The following is an 18,171-nucleotide window of genomic DNA, read 5'->3' as shown; positions in this document are numbered from 1 at the left end:
GGTTGGCAGGTTAATAATAAAATACCTGACAAGTTTCTTGTCAACAATATTGTGCCCTGTAGAATATATATGACTGCTTACTGTAGAAAATCCGTGGAGGCTTAAGGACAACACGTAGTCACCAATATGGTTAAAGTGAAGTCGTCTATTAACAATTCACACTTGCTTTATATAGAGCCCTTGTTTATATAATGATATCTTGCAGGTGGCTATATCTTGGCCACAAATCCTGTTCTCACAGAACTTCTGCTGGCTATATCATTATCCTGTTATTCTTCTTTTCTGCTGCCAGCTCCCTTATCTTCTTCCCATAGCTCATCTTTCAGTAACCTTGCAGCTGGGCCTCAAGGCCCTTAGCTTACTCTAGCTAAAGCTAAATAGTCAGGATTGCTCACGTCTGTTTTCTTCCAAACAGTTTCCCAACATATCCCCCTTTTTGTTTTTGAGCAATCCTGACTTACTTCATCACGCGAGATAATATGCTAATGATACATTGCCATAAACAACATACTAATAATACAAAAGCAATAATAACATACTAATAATCAAAACAAATAATAACAAATATAATTGATAAACCTTGTCCAATTAAATCTCTAAGCTATCCCCATATCCTTAAGTGATTTAACCATTCATTTAACCCAGTATATGCAACAGTTAATTTTTTCATGTTATCTTAATCAATCGCTTTTGGTTGTAAATTGACTCTGAATGATCAGATAAATTCATGCAATACATTCCATCAAAGTCTTCACAAATATAACCTAAAAGCTAACAATAAAAGTCAGTGGCAGCATGATATTGTAACACTGCATGTCTGACACTATCAACATCTTTTAGCATCTGTGTTAAAATACCAGAAGTTAAGTTCATCTACTTAGCAGTGCAACAGAATAGCACAATCAACATATAGCCGAGGGATCCCATAATCAACATATAAACGATCACATGAATTACAACATTAACAAAAGCCTGTTATCAATACAATACAATACAATACAATATGAAAAGCACATTTCACACTGCAGTGGAAGGACTTAAATACCTTTTTAGTATGAGGAAGGTCTGGTGTCCACTGGCGCGTAGAGCCAAGGGGGTAGAGGAGGCTTATCCGACAAAAATTCGTCGAGGGCCCCAAAAGCGTCCCCAGACCCCTCCCGGGTCACGGCACGGTGGAGTCCTGTTTTCCTCCATGGTCGCCAAATTGAGGCCCAAAAAGGCCTAATAAAATTGTTTAGAGACAGAATTCCAAGCCTTTAAACAGCAAAGGCATACCCCTCCCCCCCCCCCCCCCTTTTTTTTTTTGTCTCTGCTGTGGTGTCTGCAGCAACAGATACACTGGCAATGCTCACCAGCTGTATCTGAGCTATGCCCTTGTGTGAGGGGGGGCGAGAAGCAGCTGTGGAGGCAGGAGTGGGTGTGCTCTCTGTACCACGGGCAGCTCCCACTGTCCGCAGCAACTCTCTCAGCCTCTGAAAAGGCATACTCATTCTCATAACTGTGGGGTTTTTTGGGGTTTTTTTTTTTTTTTTTACTCCTCACCAATATATGAGAAAAATTAACAACAACCACTAGAAGATTCAAAAATGAAATGACATTGCTACTAAAATCTGGTGGAGTTAGCCCGAAATAAGATGGAGTTCAACAATCTTCCAAACCAAAACTGCAAGTATAATTACCAACCAAGTTTTTTATCTCTGTATGAATCACCAGTGCACCATGTACCACAATATTCATCAATATTGAGGACCATATTGCAATGATGGTCCTTAAGCAGCTTTATCTGCTTCTAGCATTTGCTCAGAAGCTTCTAACAATTGGGCTGCTGTAGCACCTTTTGGGAGTAGTCCTAATGCATGCTTAGTTTTTTCATTAGCATGGTCATATGCTGACATTTAAAAAAAATTTTTTTTTTCCATCTCTTCTGACAAATCCAGATGTGATGTTATCACTGAATATAAGCGATCCACAAATTTTGAATATGGCTCTGCTCCCCCCTGTTTAATATTTGTAAAAGAGGGGGTTGCTTGTGCAGGATCATGCACAGTTTGCAAAGCTTTATACGCCAATTCTTGTGAAAGTTGTAACACTTCAGTTTGAAACCATGCCTGCAAATCTGCACGTACAAAAGGACAAGCATCGAGTAACATTTGTGCTTGCACTCTGTATAATGCATCAGTGTTCTGTCTAGGAATCACAGCTGCATTTTCACACAGCATTTGCCATTTATGATGAAATTGCAATTGTTGAGAAGGAGTTAAAAGAGTATGAATGAGCATTTTTGTGTCATATGGCGTCACCAATTGAGCAGTAAAAAGATGTTGCAAAAGAGATTGAGTAAATGACGATTTCAAACCGTACTGCTTAATGGCAGCTTTGGCTTCTTTTATCATTTTCTAATCTAATGTGACCCATTGACCTCCTCCTCCTGGTCCCACAGTCACTGGAAAAGCCATTGGACCCATATTGGGAACCATTTCTCCTTCAACTATAGCATTTCGAATAATTCCCTTCCCTCCAGTTACCGGATCCATACTCCCACCCCCCCCACTGTCCCGTCCCCCCCCACCCTCGACTCCCCATGTTGGATCTGTAAGAGGTGGAGCAGTGGGTGTTAAAGGGTTAAGGGAACTAGGAGCAGGAATAGGGAATGGATCAGGGGGTAAAAATGGATTAGTGCCCCTGGGTTGTTCGGAATGTTCCCCGGAGCAAAAACTAGGGTTTTTTCAGGGGTATACTCATCCTTGGTGTCTTGATCCGTTTATTATTTTATATTTTGATTATGAGGATTTCTCAGCCTCTGCTTCAGAAATGACGCATGAAATTGCAAACTAACACCTTTGAAACTTAAACAAGTTACAAGGGAAGGGAAAACAAAATATCACAGTTAAGAAAGGGTAAACACAATTTGCTACTTTTGGAGAGACGGGTCGTTAAGGAAAGAAAGAAAGAAAGAAGCGAGGGGGTAATTTGAAATGTTTCACCGCCAGTTGGTCCTAGCGGAAGGGGAAGGGGTAGGAGTCGTTTTACCGCGCCGCCGCTGCAGTCGAAAAGCCGCGTCCCCGCTTTCCGCTTGGGCCTTCAGAGCTGCTTGCCCGCCTTTTTGCGCTGAGCTGGCTGGAGTTTGTAGTCACAGGAGCTGGCTTCCACGTGTTCTGAGCTGCTGGCTCTTCTGAGCTGCATTTCGGTTCTTTCTGGGGTATTTTTATAATGCAAAGGAGAGCGGGTCCCCCTCTTTTTTTTTTCCTTTTGTGTGAGTTGTTGATAAAAATCAGGCTCTCCCGGAGTTGAGCATACTTCCCGAAGACAAGTTACCTTATCAGTTCGTTAAGATATGCTAATTTCGCGACGTCTGGCCACGTGTTAGGCGCTAGGAATTTGTTTTCCTGTTTGTCAGTCTTTTAGATAATGTGGCAGCATGTTCGATATAGGAGCTTGAAAAGAAAAAAATTAAATAATTCTTGCTCAAGAATCAAATATTTTTTAAAGTGTTTACATCACTTGGTCTCCAGGTCTTTCAGTTTTTTCAGCAGTTCCCTTAGTTGCTTGTCTCCAAGTCCCAGTTCTTTCCTTGGTTGTTGCTCTGTAGCAGGCACTGATGGTGTTGACAGGTGAAGCAGAGGATTAATTGATGGCAACTGTGGTCAAGACGATAAATCAGGCGGTGGAGGGGGAGAGGAGGGCAGCGGTGGCAGTGTGGCCGGGAGCCGCGGCAGGCGGGTGTGAGGTGGGGCGTCTGCTTTCCAAGATTCCTCGCCTGTGTTCTCCGGCTTCTCTCCCTCTGGGTCCTCCGACGATTCTGGTGGTGTTTTCGGTCGCTTTTGGTTTTGCTTCTCGGTCCCATTTTTACTTTTCATCCAAACCCCAGGGTCAAATGGCACAGTTGGCTGAGCTTGAATCAGTCTAGTGCCTGCAGGTTCTGGTGGGGGTTCTTTAGGTGTCTCAAATAACTGTTTAGAGGTCAAGTCCGTATTTTGAGCATTCATCAGTACTGGTAGATCACGCATTAAGGCAGCAAACGCTGAGGCTGCTGCTGCCCTCTCACTTTTGATTTCTTTTAAGGTTTCTCTAATCAATTTCCAGAGTGTCGCTAAGCGTCCTGCCTTCTTATCTCCATCACTAATTTTATGCCATAGGGAAGTACCTATGGCTTCCCAAGTAGGTAACTCAAAAACGGTACCCATCGAGGGGATCAAGTCTCTATCCCGTGCCCATTTCAGTAATTCTCGTAAGGTCCTGCCTTCGTATGATAAACCTCTCTTAGAGAGAATACATGAGAATACATTGGAGGAGCTTAACTACTGCCTCTTCTTCTTTAGAGAGTGTAGACCCCATCTCCTCCCCAGCCGCTCACCTTTTTCCTGGCGAGATTCTTCAATTCCGAGGTACCTCTTTCATTCCGTAGCGCCGGGCACCAGCTACATAGACCGCCGGGGCAGCAGTCTCCTTTCAACTGGCTTCTCCGCTCCTGCTGCACCGTTGCTTCGGTCGGCTTTCTGGCTACCCTCTCATCCCAAGTTACAAGGGTTTATTTTTAGGGAAGGGAAAACAAAATATCACAGTTAAGAAAGGGTAAACACAATTTGCTACTTTTGGAGAGACAGGTCGTTAAGGAAAGAAAGAAAGAAGCCAGGGGGTAATTTGAAATGTTTCACCGCCAGTGAAGATAAGAACTCCTTGACTAAAAAAGTGAGAGTTCTGTTGCAATTATGATCAAGTCCATTATGAAATATAACTTACCACAGCCCATATTTCAAGATAAATTGTCTTTTGCAGTAGGTTTCAAATGGGTGACAGATAATGATTTTGGATTATGTTCTGTCTATGCTTCGTGCTGGCTAACAATATGGTAGAAAACACCTCTGAAAGAACTTGCTATTGCTGCAGAGAATGAGAAAGGAATGCTATTGCTATCCTGTCAGATTTAAATAATGTAACTTCAAATTTATAATGATTAGAGTAATGATTGCTGAGCTCCAAAATGGGAGCTCAAGGTAGTGATGAATATAGTCCATGATACCTTAAGCATTGTATCTTGTGTTTTCTGAGCAGACTGCTCATGAATAGCTTCACTATAGGTAGCCCAATAATGTATGATTTTTTTTTTTTTGAGCGCTTTATTCAAAGACCACATGAATAGTCCTAGCTATAACTATTCAGGTTGTGAAAACTATTCAGGTTTTGAAATAAGTTTGTAGATTATCACTGACGGGGATCCTTTTGCCTTTTGCTATCTGTCCCACGTTCCTTCCCTTTTCCATGCTACCTCTGCAATTTGTTCATCTTCTCAGTGAATCAGGTAAAGAGACTGATCATTAGCTTTCAGACAGGCCACATTTTGACTATACAAATGATACTGTGATGTCAAGAAAGACAGCAGCAATGTGCTGCAATGTGGTGAAAAATGAATGCTTTGTGGGTTTAGCCCTCGATTGGCTAAAAATGTGTACTGGTTTCGGACAGGATAGAAATTATTTTCTGTCTTGTAATTTTGCTTTCAACTAAGTCTCTTTAAGTAGCTGCACTTGCTGAAATTAATAGCAAGTTTCTCAGTGTCTGCTTCTAGGACTGATAACACTCAATGTTTATAGTTACTGCTAGAGAATGGTATTCAGAACCAAGGCCATTGCTCGGTTCTGAGGAACATCTTGTGCTCCAAAAAGAGAAAGGGAGTAAAGAGGTCACACCTGCAACCTTACTTAACAGAGGAGCAGACAGGTGACCAAAATTGACCTGAGTATTCCATCCTAAACGCGTCATACTCAGTATAAATTTGATGGAACACAAGGGTCAAGTCACTTTCTTCTTCCTGCTCCTTCATCCATGGCCGGCATTTTGGCAGGATTCCATCCATTCGTCTGCCTGTGGTCCTGATGTGTGCCATCCTGAATCTGTGTGTTCTTGCCTCCAGCTCCCGACTGCTGCTGACTCCAGGTGTCCAGCCTGGGACTTTTCCAGGCCTGCCCTGCAGCCTTGGTGGTGATGTGAGAGTTATTGGGGGGGAGGGGGAGGAACGTGGTATCATTTTTCTGCATGATTGTATATATTTAATTATTTTTCCTTTTATATCATTACTGTTGCATTAAAGCTGTGTAGTTTAGTTTCCAGTGCATAAGTCTCTCTCCCTTATTCTCTCTCCTTTCTTTATCAGGGAGGGGAGAGGAATTATTAGACAACATCTGTCATTCGGTTAATTGCCAACCCAGCATTAAACTGTGACAAAATGAAAACATGGGAGAGAATGTACCCTCTTGAGTTACGTGGTTTTGTGCAAGATTAAAATGAGATGCTGAGATATTGATTTGAAATGAGTCTCTCAAAGGAATAGTTGAAGATTACTACTCAAAGCAAGCATTCAGGTATTATCATTCATCCATGAGGGATGGATGAACTTCAAGGAGCAAGTTTTGAAAGCACAGGAGCAGGCTGTCCCAGTGTGACGAAAGGCAAGCCGGTGGGAAGACGACCGGTCTGGCTGAACAGGGAGACTTTGAAAGAAATTAGGGTTAAAAAGAGGGCCTACCAATCATGGAAAAAAGGGCTTACTACTCAGGAGGAATTTAGGAATATAGTTAGGTCGTGTAGAAAGAAAATTAGAGAGACAAAGGCACAACTTGAACTGAATCTCGCCACCTCTGTGAAGGATAACAAAAAGTCCTTCTACAAATACATCAATGGCAAAAGGAGGGGCAAGGAAAACATCCATTCTTTACTGGACATGGGTGGGAATATAGTTGTCAAAGATGAAGAAAAGGCTGAGGTATTTAACACCTTCTTTGCCTCAGTTTTCAACAGAAAGACAGGTTATCCTGAGGACAGCTGGCTTCTGGAGCTTATAGAAGGTGACAAGAATCTAAACAGCCCCCCTGTAATCCAGAAGGAAATGGTCAGTGACCTATTGAACTGCTTGGATCCCCACAAGTCTATGGGACCAGATGGGATCCACCCAAGGGTGATGAGAGAGCTGGCAGAAGAGCTCGCCAAGCCTCTCTCTATCATCTACCAACAGTCCTGGCTCACTGGGGATATCCCAGATGATTGGAAGTTGGCGAATGTCACGCCAATCTACAAAAAGGGCCGGAAGGAGAACCCGGAAAACTACAGGCCCGTCAGCCTGACCTCAGTGCCTGGCAGGGTTATGGAACAGATCATCCTCAGTGTAATCACACAGCACCTGCAGGATGGGCAAGGGATTAGACCCAGCCAGCACAGGTTTAGGAAGGGCAGGTCCTGTCTGACCAACCTGATCTCCTTTTATGATCAGGTGACCCACCTGGTGGATGAGGGGAAGGCTGTGGATGTGGTCTACCTGGACTTCAGCAAGGCCTTTGACACCGTCTCCCACAGCATACTCCTGAAAAAGCTGTCAGCCCACAGCTTGGACAGGGGCACTCTGTGCTGGGTTAGAAACTGGCTGGAGGGCTGGGCCCAGAGAGTGGTGCTGAACGGTGCTGCATCCAGTTGGCGGCCGGTCACTAGTGGTGTCCCCCAGGGATCAGTGTTGGGCCCAGTTCTATTTAATATCTTTATTGATGATTTAGATGAGGGGATTGAGTCCATCATCAGCAAGTTTGCAGATGACACTAAGCTGGGGGGAAGTGTCGATCAGCCGGAAGGCAGGAGGGCTCTGAAGAGGGACCTGGACAGACTGGAGAGTTGGGCTGATTCCAACGGGATGAGGTTCAACAAGGCCAAGTGCCGGGTCCTGCACTTTGGCCACAACAACCCCCTGCAGCGCTACAGGCTGGGCACAGAGTGGCTGGAGAGCAGCCAGACAGAGAGAGACCTGGGAGTCTGGATTGACAGGAAGCTGAACATGAGCCAACAGTAGCAAAGAAGACCAATGGCGTCCTGGCCTGTATCAGGAACAGCGTGGCCAGCAGGTCCAAGGAAGTGATTCTGCCCCTGTACTCAGTGCTGGGGAGGCCACACCTCGAGTACTGTGTCCATTTCTGGGCCCCTCAGTTTAGGAAGGATATTGAGGTCCTGAAGCGGGTCCAAAGGAGGGCAACTAGGCTGGTGAAAGGACTCGAGCACAGATCCTATGAGGAGAGGCTGAGGGAGCTGGGGCTGTTCAGCCTGGAGAAGAGGAGGCTCAGAGGAGACCTCATCACTCTCTACAACTATCTGAAAGGAGGTTGTAGCCAGGTGGGGGTTGGTCTCTTTTCCCAGGCAACTCTCAGCAAGACAAGAGGGCACAGTCTCAAGTTGTGCCGGGGGAGGTTTAGGTTGGACATTAGAAAGAATTTCTTTACCGAGAGGGTGATCAAGCATTGGAATGGGCTGCTCCGGGAAGTAGTGGATTCTCCATCCCTGGAGATCTTTAAAAAGAGACTGGATGTGGCACTCAGTGCCATGGTCTAGTAACTGCAGCGGTAGTGGATCAAGGGTTGGACTTGATGATCTCTGAGGTCCCTTCCAACCCAGCCAATTCTATGATTCTATGATTCTATGACACATGCTGTGAAATGTTAGAATAAGCAGGCTCTTTGCCAATTGTGCTATGCAATATGAAAATCAGTCTGTCAAGGTTTAACACTGGGTCAGCAATTAAAGGAATGACAGATGCTCTTTATTAACCCTTTGCCCTTCTCCTGTAGGGAAAGGAGAGAGAATAAGGGAGATAGACTTACAGGTTGGAAACTAAACTACACAGCTTTAATGAAAGAGTAGTGATGAAAAGGAAAATGATTTATCATATATACAATTACATAGAAAACAGTATCATGTGTCTCCCTCCCAATTGCGCTCACATCAGCACCAAGATTGCAGGGCAGGCCCTGGAAAAGTCCTAGACTGGGCTTCTGGAGTCAGTAGCAGATGGGAGCTGGATGCAGGAACACACAGATTCAGGAATGCATGGATCAGGATCAAAGGCAGACAAATGGACAGAATCATCCCAGGACACTGGCCATAGATGAAGAGAGCTTGACCCTTGTGTTCTATCAAATTTATACTGACTATGACACGTATGGGATGGTGTTACAGTCTTACATCACCCCATGTCTCAAAGACAATTTTAAAGACTCACTGGGTAGTGGTTACAGAGAACTAAAAAGAGAATGAAAACAGAACAGAGAAGTGAAGAAGAGAGAGAGTGTTTGAAGAAATAGAAGTGGAAAGAAAATTAATCTTATAATTGTCAACAATTTGACACGATCAGATTATGACAAGCATGCACAATTTAAATCACCCCCTGAACAAATTTTACAGTGTAACAGTACTGAATACAACAATAGTAATAACAAAAATCCTTCATTGAGGAATCACTTGGATACAGGTAAAGCAGTGGCTGCTACTTAAAACTTCACTATAGTTAAGAATAGATGTACTTTAGTTTACTATTAATTTAAACCCAAATCTTTTTGTCAATCTATGTACAGTCAATCAAGCATGCAGGGCTGAAATCTTGGAATTATCAATATTGTGCAGGCTTGTGTGTGTATTTGCACACAGCTAGCACCTGTTGCTTTTGCACTATTGTGGGGGCCATGGCTTCTATTTACACTTCCTCCACCACAGGAGTCCTGGGTAAGATCCTCCTTATGGTGTAGTCAGTAATCATGTGCCAGTTTCCAGTGTGGCATTAGGGATACAGATACAACAATCATTATTAGAGAAATCCAGGTAACCACAAAGACCATTCTCATGTAACATTAGATCTAACTTAGTACTCCTAGATTCCCAGAGCTCTCCCATCCTCCCAAGTTATACAGCTGCTTCCCCTGGGTCTTGCCATTCTCATCCCAGGGTAACCTTTGCCCTCTTTATTCCGTTGGGCTGGATAGGAGTCACTTCCATAAGGGACAAAGTGTTGGGAGACCTAATGTACATTGGAGATTGGGTAACCCAGCCCACAAGGAAGTATACATATTCCCATCATTACAGGCCCAGATCAAACCAGCCAGAACATTAGAGAAAACATAAGTCATTGTGAGGTGCATACTTTTTAATTTTCTATGGTTTTGGCATGAACAGAAACTGGCTAATAATATTTAACCCAATCATTCTGTTCCCAGTTGGAACAATTTATTACCTTTTGGCAAGACCAAAGTGATGACTGGTTTGATATAGTGCCAAAAGAAAGCCCAGGCCCAAATGGTGTAAAACCTTGAGCACCTGGCTCAAACAAGGAGTAGGGGTATTTGTAACAATAGTAAACCCCTTTATTTTCCCACTTCTGGGAAGGTACCAGTGGTGTAAAACCTTCCCCAAATGCTAAGAATAGCAAATAAGGTGGTTGTCCCTCCAAGAGCTCCCTACTGCATTCTTCTTTCATTGTCAGGGATCTGGAAGAAAACACAAAGAAGCATATTGTCTGTTTCACCCCGTAAAACAGCATAACAAGGTTAAGCCTTCCAGGAGCAGGTACAAGGGAGTACCTCTCCCAATGAGGGTTTGGATCAGACCAATGACATAATGTAAAATGAGAGGGGCAGAATAAAACAATAAGGTGGGCTGGGGTGAGAAGATGCCCTGCTGGGAGCATTTGCACCATCCTCTTATCAAAACATGGTTTAGTGCCCAGCTGGCCAGTTTCTCCCCCAATGTCATCCCCAATTTTTTTTTTTTTTTTTATATGCTTTTGCCAGAACAGTGACAGGCACATAACTTGGCAAAGCACTTGACTCACAGGCCTTTTGCTCTGGATTAGAGAATTTAGAAATTGCAGGGGAAAACAACACATTCTCCCTTTCCAGATTCCCATAATTTTAACCTCTTGGCTTGGGGGTTACTGCTTTTCTTCAGGGATCTGAAGAAATCCAATGAATCTGAATGTTCAGTGATCCCATCATAAGTGTCCTGTGCAGGAGAAACTTCAGATACTTCAATTAAATTGTCAGTATGCTGGTGAAACTCCACCTTTTCAGGAGTAGTGGTTGATGCCATCTCTTTAGCTAGTGAAGAATGAGTATTTACCACTGTATTAACCTCTTCCTTCTCATTTTTAGTGAGCCTCCCTATCAACTCCTGCCCTCCAACACCATGCTCACTATGACGGGTAGAGGGATCTAGTTTCCCTGTAGCTCACCGGGAGGCGCAGAAAGACTGATTACATCAGGAGAATGCTTATTTGTTGTCTCATCTTTCTGTGTGTACTGTCTCGTCCAGTTGTCTACAATTCTTTGTAAGGATTGCCTTGGTTGTCTGTCCATGATCTCCTGGGGAATTCCCTTTTGGAGCTCCTCTAGCCACACACTCAATCTCGACTGCTGATATTGGGGGGAAGTATTTCCAGATAAGTCTGGGGTTTGGGTTCTGCAGATACCCCTTGCCTCTCCCTTGTCTACAGGCCCAAATTTCCTGCCATAATTGATTAGCTCTTCAGCTACTTCTCCCCAAGTCCAAATCTTTTGTTCAGTCCTGCAGCCAGGGTTAACCACATGCTCCAATGCAGCTAGCAAGCAGTCTTGGGGGGCAGTAGCTCTGATTTGGCCCTGCAGTTGGATCCCCATGGCTTTAAGTGATTCCAGCAGACCCCATATCAAGGGGGTCATCTGCTCTGGATCTACTGGCAGCAACATGGGGGATGAGTATCTCATATCCAGCTTACGGTCATTCATCATTTGTAGGCAAGCAGCCTTTTGCACACTTTTCTACCAACTGATCTACCCCCCCTTTAATGGCCAACGGGTCTCCTCGCTCTAATGGGCTGAGCCTACCGGCCCAATAGGCAATCCGCTGAGTCAAGGACCGAGGAGCACACTTATCTCCCATATTTAGAAAGACACCAGGTCCCCAAAAGCCTCCAGCTTCCTGTTCAGTAAGGAGAATCTCATCTCCTCCTGACAAGGACATACACCACACATACTCTGTCTCAGATTCTTTTAGAGTCCTGCCAAATTCCCTTTGAAGTTTATCCAGCTCAAGTGTAGAGAAAGGAATCTCTTTTGTTAGGACACATGGGTGATTATCCTCATCATTCTCATAAGTATATTCGGTCTTAACGAGAGGAGGAAGTCTGGAGGGTTGAGACAGTTCTAATTTATTAATTCGTTGTTTCAATTCTTTTAATTCCTCCAATGGGTATGTAGTGGCAGTTTCAGACATATTATGCCCTTTCTCTAGCTTATGTTTAAGGGCCACCAGTTCCACGTGGAGAGCTACAGCCTCTTCCTGCGCAACCTTGCCAGCCTCCGCCTCCTCGCGGAGAACAGCGACCTCCTCATGGTCAGTTTTAAAAGCCTGTATCTCCTTTCGGAGAGAATCAGCCTCTTTCAAAGCAGTATTGAGGGCTTCTGAGTACACAGCTTGAAGAGCTGCTATTTTTCCCCTAAGGGCAAGAAGCTCCTCCTGTGGGGCCTTGGAGTCTTCTGTCTCCCCTTGGAGAGTGCTAATTTCCTTCCTGTGTGGCTAATACTGCAGCTCCCAGTACTGCACAAATGACTGATTTACCTTTGCCAATTTTAAGTTTCACCTGTGATTGTAACGATATTATGTGTTCTACCAGCGCAGAGGGGTTTGACCAAATTTCTCAGGCCCATAGTTTTCCCTGAGGTGATGGTTTAGACTTGAACTTTTCCAAGAACTCCTCTAATGAAGGGAAGCTATCCATTTATACAAAAACACACGCAAGTGTCTGCCAGAACAGTTTTCACCCCCAGCCCGGACTTTTAACACACATGTCCGCTGGGCAGTAGCACCCTGGCTCAGAAAAATCTGTCGGCACAATTTCGGTAATCCGGTGACCCCAGCCCAGTTGCCAGAAACGGTTGTTCATGACTACCTGCACCCAGACAGATTCAGGACAACTTCACCCCCATACACACACGCACTAAGGAAAACAGACCCTCAGATCCCTTACGCTTACACTAGAACATTAACTCAAGGCTGGTGAACGGCTTGCGGAAGATCAGGCAAAACCCCCTTGCTTTCTAAACTCCTTCACTCTTGTGAGGAGCCTAGGTGCTGCTGGGTTAAGCTTTTCACTCCCCTATTACAAGTCTCTCAGCAGCTGCACGCCTTTGTTTCACAGTATCCTGCCGACTATGCCAAATGTTACGGTCCAAGGTAACATTGAAATTTTTTTTTGTTTTGGATATGCAAAACAAAGCCCAACCATAGAAGGGTCAGGTGCAAGCAGATTTTATTTGACAATTGACACAGGCAAAAATATAGAGCCAGGCAAAAGAGGGAGAGAGGAAAAGAAGATATAAGAAAGAGAGAGAAAAAGTGGTAAGAAAGTGGAAAGAAAGAATGAGAGAGAGAAAGAGAGTCACCGCCAGGGGCCCAGCTGTCCATCAAGTTTCTTCAAGATGGCACGCTGATTCTGGACAGGGTCCGATGCAAAATGGCAGTAGGTCAAGAAACGACAAAACAGCCACAGCATGGACAGCTATATATACCCCTGAGTTCCTTAGGGGCAGCTGTCAGTCAGCTGCCACAGAAGCCAGGTTTGTTAGCATAAGAGTCATTGGAGACAGGCTGCCTGGAGGGGAGCTTCTGCAGAAGGGTGCAGTCCCCCACCCAGTCATCAGTTCTTATCTTCTTCCAGGTGGCACTCCCTGCTCTGTTCCAGCCACCTTAGCCAGGTACTTAGCAAGTACAACCAAGGTGGCTTCCTCCACCCTGGAGGGATGACCCAGCATTGAAGGCTGGCCCTCAGAAAAGGGGAGTATTCTCCACCCAGTAGTTATCTCTTCCGGAGGTGTCACCCCCCTGCTCAATTCTGGCCAGCCAGGCCCTCCACCCTAGCCAGGGCTATTCACTTTAAAATTGCTCTTTTAAGACAACTGCAAATCAGTGAGGTCAGACTCTCACAGATGGAATACTGTTTGGTCAATTTTGTTCACCTGTCTGCTCTGCTCCTCCCCAGAGGAGGGTTTCAGGTGTGACTCCTTTACTCCCTTTCTCTTGTTGGAGCACAAGATGTTCCTCAGAAGCAAGCAGTAGCCTTGGTTCTGCATACCATTCTCTAGCCATAACTATAAACATTGAATGTTATCAGTTCTAGAAGCAGACACTGACTGAGAAACTTGCTGTTCATTTCAGTAAGTACAGCTACTTAAAGAGACTTAGCTGAAAGTAAAATTACAGGACAGAAAATCATTTTTATCCTGGCCCAAACCAGGCCACTAATGAACATGGATTTTTTTATAACTTATTCTTTAAGCAGGAAGAGGATCTTAGTTTTTGTCTCAAATCTGGGTTCTTCGCCCAGTCTACAAAGAGCCAATCAACACATTTAGTTAAGATACTTGTCTTTATTTCTAGTCTTCAGAGTAGGATGCTAGGCATCTAACACCAGCCAGCACACCTTTCTGGAAACAAGTAGGGTCTTATATGCAAAATAGCAACGAAGGACAAACTGCAACAGAATATATGATTGGTTAATGATGAGTCGTTCAGCGCTCCTACTATACATATGTATGAATATGTATGAATATGTATGAATATGTATGCTCATGTTTGAAACATTAAGGGAGGTTACCTGATTAGCATGGCTGTTTTTCACAAGTGTGTGTGTGTATTTTAGTATTATAATCACCTAAGGTTACTATAGGATACACTTTTTATTTTGACTTTATTCCAAAATCATGCACACATTTCTAAGTTTTTACTTGAAAATTTCTTGGTCAGCTCTGACAAAAAAATGCTTTTGTGCTGTCTTTGTGTAAATAAACATGACAGTTGTAAACACTCTTTTTATCTTTGAATCGATGTAGATTTAAATTTTTTTCTTGTGAGCTACTCATAGCTTAAAGTGCTATTCTAGTGTGATTGCTGTCAGATAAAAATAATTCCTTGCTTTGTAAGACTTTTTTTTCTCCCCCTCCTGCTGCTTAGCAACTTTAATGAAATAAGTATGTCATTGGGTTAGGATGTTTATAAAATTATAAAAGACTTGTAGGAAGACAGATAAAGAAAAAATATTTGGTGGTGTATTTGTGTATTCACTAGTGCTATTTAAGAGCGTTAAATAGTGAAATGACTTGCATCTATAAATAGTGGTCTTTTATCTTCAATCTGTTTTGAAACTATATGAGTCTATATGACTAATATGAGAATGCTGTTACAAGTTCAAACCAAATCCCTCTAGTACTGAGTTCTGGGCCCCTCACTACAAGAAAGACATTGAGGTGCTGGAGTGTGTCCATAGAAGGGCAATGAAGCTGGTGAAGGGTCTGGAGCACAGGTCCTATGAGGAGAGGCTGAAGGAATTGGAAATGTTTAGTTTGGAGAAGAGGAGGCTGAGAGGAAACCTTATCACACTACAACTACCTGAAAGAAGGTTGTAGGGAGGCGGGGGTTGATCTCCCACATAACCAGTGGTATGACAAGAGGAAACAGACTCAGGTTGCACCAGGGGAGGTTCAGATTGGATATTAGGAAAAAATTCTTTATGGGAAGAGTAGTCAAGCACTGGAACAGGCTGCCCAGGGAGGTGGTAGAGTCACTGTCCCTGGAGGTGTTCAAAAAACATGTGGATGTAGCACTTGAGGACATGGTTTAGTTGGCTGGTGGTGTTGGGTTGATGGTTGGACTTGATGATCTTAGAGATCTTTTACAACCTTAATGATTCTGTGATTCTTTGGTCTTTTTCTAGTTATGCTGTATGCCATTTAAAGTAGGTGTCAAGGAGCTGTTTGCAATGTTGAAGATATATGTCTGCTTCTACTCGTTTTCAGGTACACCAGGAAGTTTGAGATAATTTAAAGGATGATTTAATTAGACTTTTGTGTGCTAAACTCACCTTCTGTGAAAGTTGTCATAGGTCTTTGCAATAAGTGCCGATAAGGTCTTTTCAATCAGTCTATGTGCCTGAACTATCTGGAAAAATCAGTTTAGTGGATTGAAAAATGTTCAGGATGACACTGACTGTTATAAAATATGTTTTTCATCACTGTTTAATAGCAGTATAATCTCTGTATACTGAAATGTGATGTTCCTTCTCTTGTTGATCACCTGCAAACTCTGAGCCTGGGAAAAAACCAGCAAAAAACCCCCACACTGAAACAGAAAGTGAAGCAGTATGCATTATATGACTATGTATGTCACCTAGCCCACTAGAGCAAGCAGTTCCATTTATGAAGACCATAATATCTTTGAGATAACTTTCAGAATCAGTTGAGTAAAAAATGTGAAATGGTTGTACAGTTTCTTTCCTTGGAGGTTTTCAGGGCTTGCTGACACAGAACCCCGAGCAACTTGATCTGACTCCAACCTGCTTTGAGCAGGTGGTTGAACTAGAGATCTCCTGTGATCCCTTCCAACCTGAATTATCCCATGATTCTGTATTTCTCTGAAATCCACAGCCTGAGACCATATTTGTTGAATAACTGCTGAGGAGTTTATATCTGGTAATTGCTGCTGGGAATGGTGTCACTTAATTGAAAAATACTAACTTTAAAAATAAATTCAGTTTTCATTACTAAAAAATGGGAAAAAAATCTAGTTCTTGAAGTGTTTGCTTAATAATATGGCACTTTTTGTGAAGAGAAAGAAGTGTATATTTATCATGCCACTGAAGCCCAAAAAGGCCGAATAAACTGTTTAGAGACAAAGTTTTGAGTCTTTAAACAGCAAAGGTATTTATTCACGGATCCGGGGAATCCGGGGAACTCCCAGCTCACGCTGGACAGAGAGTTCGCACCTCGGGGGGGGGGGTAGGGTTAGGGTATTTATACAGCCTTTCATGCATATTCATAAGATTACGGCAGGTAATTATAATATTCATGACGGGCGGAGTCTGGGCGGAACCAGGTGGAGTCTGGGCGGAGTTGTTCTCTCGGGGATATGTCCCTCTTAGGGTTAAACTTCTATCTCCCTTGATTCCAGGTGGCTTCATGTTGTTCTATGGATATCGGGCCCCAGCCATAACTTTTCTCTTATCTGCTGGTTGTGGCATCTTTATGTTCTCCTTGTGCAGATGTTCACATGCTTTTGGGGCCAAGCTGGCACCTCCCTGGCCTTGGCGGAGCCTTGATCTAAAACGAGATTTACACTCCCAATTATTTCTCAGGCAGAAAGCTAGCTTCGTTAGGCCTTGTTTTGCTTTTCGCTGTGACAGTGGAAAGCTGTTTTGCTCCTAACTGAAACAGTGGAAAATTACGAGTTTGGACTGCTTTGCCTGGTCTTTTCTCGGTTTAGTCTTGAATTGTACCGGTTATGATCACTAGTTCTAATTCTACATTAGATAAATTCACACAAACAACTTGGCCTGCTCTCCTTTTCCCACAGGAATTGATCTGTTGAGATCCTTTCCTGTTTCACCACAAATGAAAGTTTGTCCAGTAGATTTTTAGTTTGCATTTATGCTGTCTAATTTCAAAAATTACATTTTGTAAAGAGGCGATTTGATTGAAAATAGTAGAATGTAAGAGTCATCTTTTTGGGGTTTTGTTTGAGGTGTTTTTTTTTTTTTTTTCATCAAACAAATACTTGTATGTGTTCTGGCAAAGAAATGTCTGGTGCCAACCAATGACTTTTGAGAATAGCTGATACTCACAAAGTATCAGATCTGAGTAGAAGGCTGATTAGATAACTTCTCAAATGCCTTTCCAACCTTATATGTATGTGTTCTGGCAAAGAAATGTCTGGTGCCAACCAATGACTTTTGAGAATAGCTGATACTCACAAAGTATCAGATCTGAGTAGAAGGCTGATTAGATAACTTCTCAAATGCCTTTCCAACCTTATATGTATGGCCTTTGAAATAAATCTGTGACATATTTCAGTAATGACTTCCTAGAGATTTAGAGCTTTTGTAGAATATTTGGAAGTATTGATCATCTATATAATACAGCTCTTGAAAATAGCTGTGCTAAATGAAAACAAATATTATCATGTTCCTAGAAATCTATATTTAATGTAATTTATTAATGACTGGTTTGTGTGTTTAGCAGACTTCAGATGTATGCATCTGATATCTCTATACATTGGCAGCTTTTATTTGTGAATGGAATGAAATTCTATTGCTCTTAATTTAAGCTAGTCTTTCTTACTAGTTAGGATAACTTTGAGTAGTTCCTTTTTTTCTCTTGTTTCCTGTACTTTTCTCTAAAGAATCACAAAGTGGATGTTTTCACAGAGGTGTATTGCCAAAGGAGTTTTGGAAGGCCTTTCTGGATCATACCAAGTGTTTCCACAGTTGTTTCTCAAAAGATAATTTCTCAATTATTTTGTTTTGTCTTACTGTTCTTGCACGTTTTTTAATATTTAACTGTTGGC

The 18,171-nt window shown here is 43.0% G+C and overlaps 2 protein-coding genes across 2 annotated transcripts in view; one reads left to right on the top strand and one right to left on the bottom strand.

Annotated features, from left to right (window-relative positions):
• The window catches only part of LOC139789199 (Golgi phosphoprotein 3-like), a 53,032-nt gene that overhangs the window by 10,141 nt on the left and 24,720 nt on the right, over positions 1 to 18,171 (top strand). The window lies entirely within an intron of this gene.
• LOC139789137 (uncharacterized) lies at positions 11,013 to 12,051 on the bottom strand. The gene is given in 2 exon segments (XM_071729664.1): positions 11,013 to 11,594; positions 11,596 to 12,051. Coding segments are annotated over 2 exon segments (1,038 nt in total).

Source organism: Heliangelus exortis, chromosome W (genome assembly GCF_036169615.1).
Source record: "Heliangelus exortis chromosome W, bHelExo1.hap1, whole genome shotgun sequence".
NCBI classification, from domain to species: domain Eukaryota; kingdom Metazoa; phylum Chordata; class Aves; order Apodiformes; family Trochilidae; genus Heliangelus; species Heliangelus exortis.
This window is presented reverse-complemented; position numbering and strand designations above follow the sequence as displayed.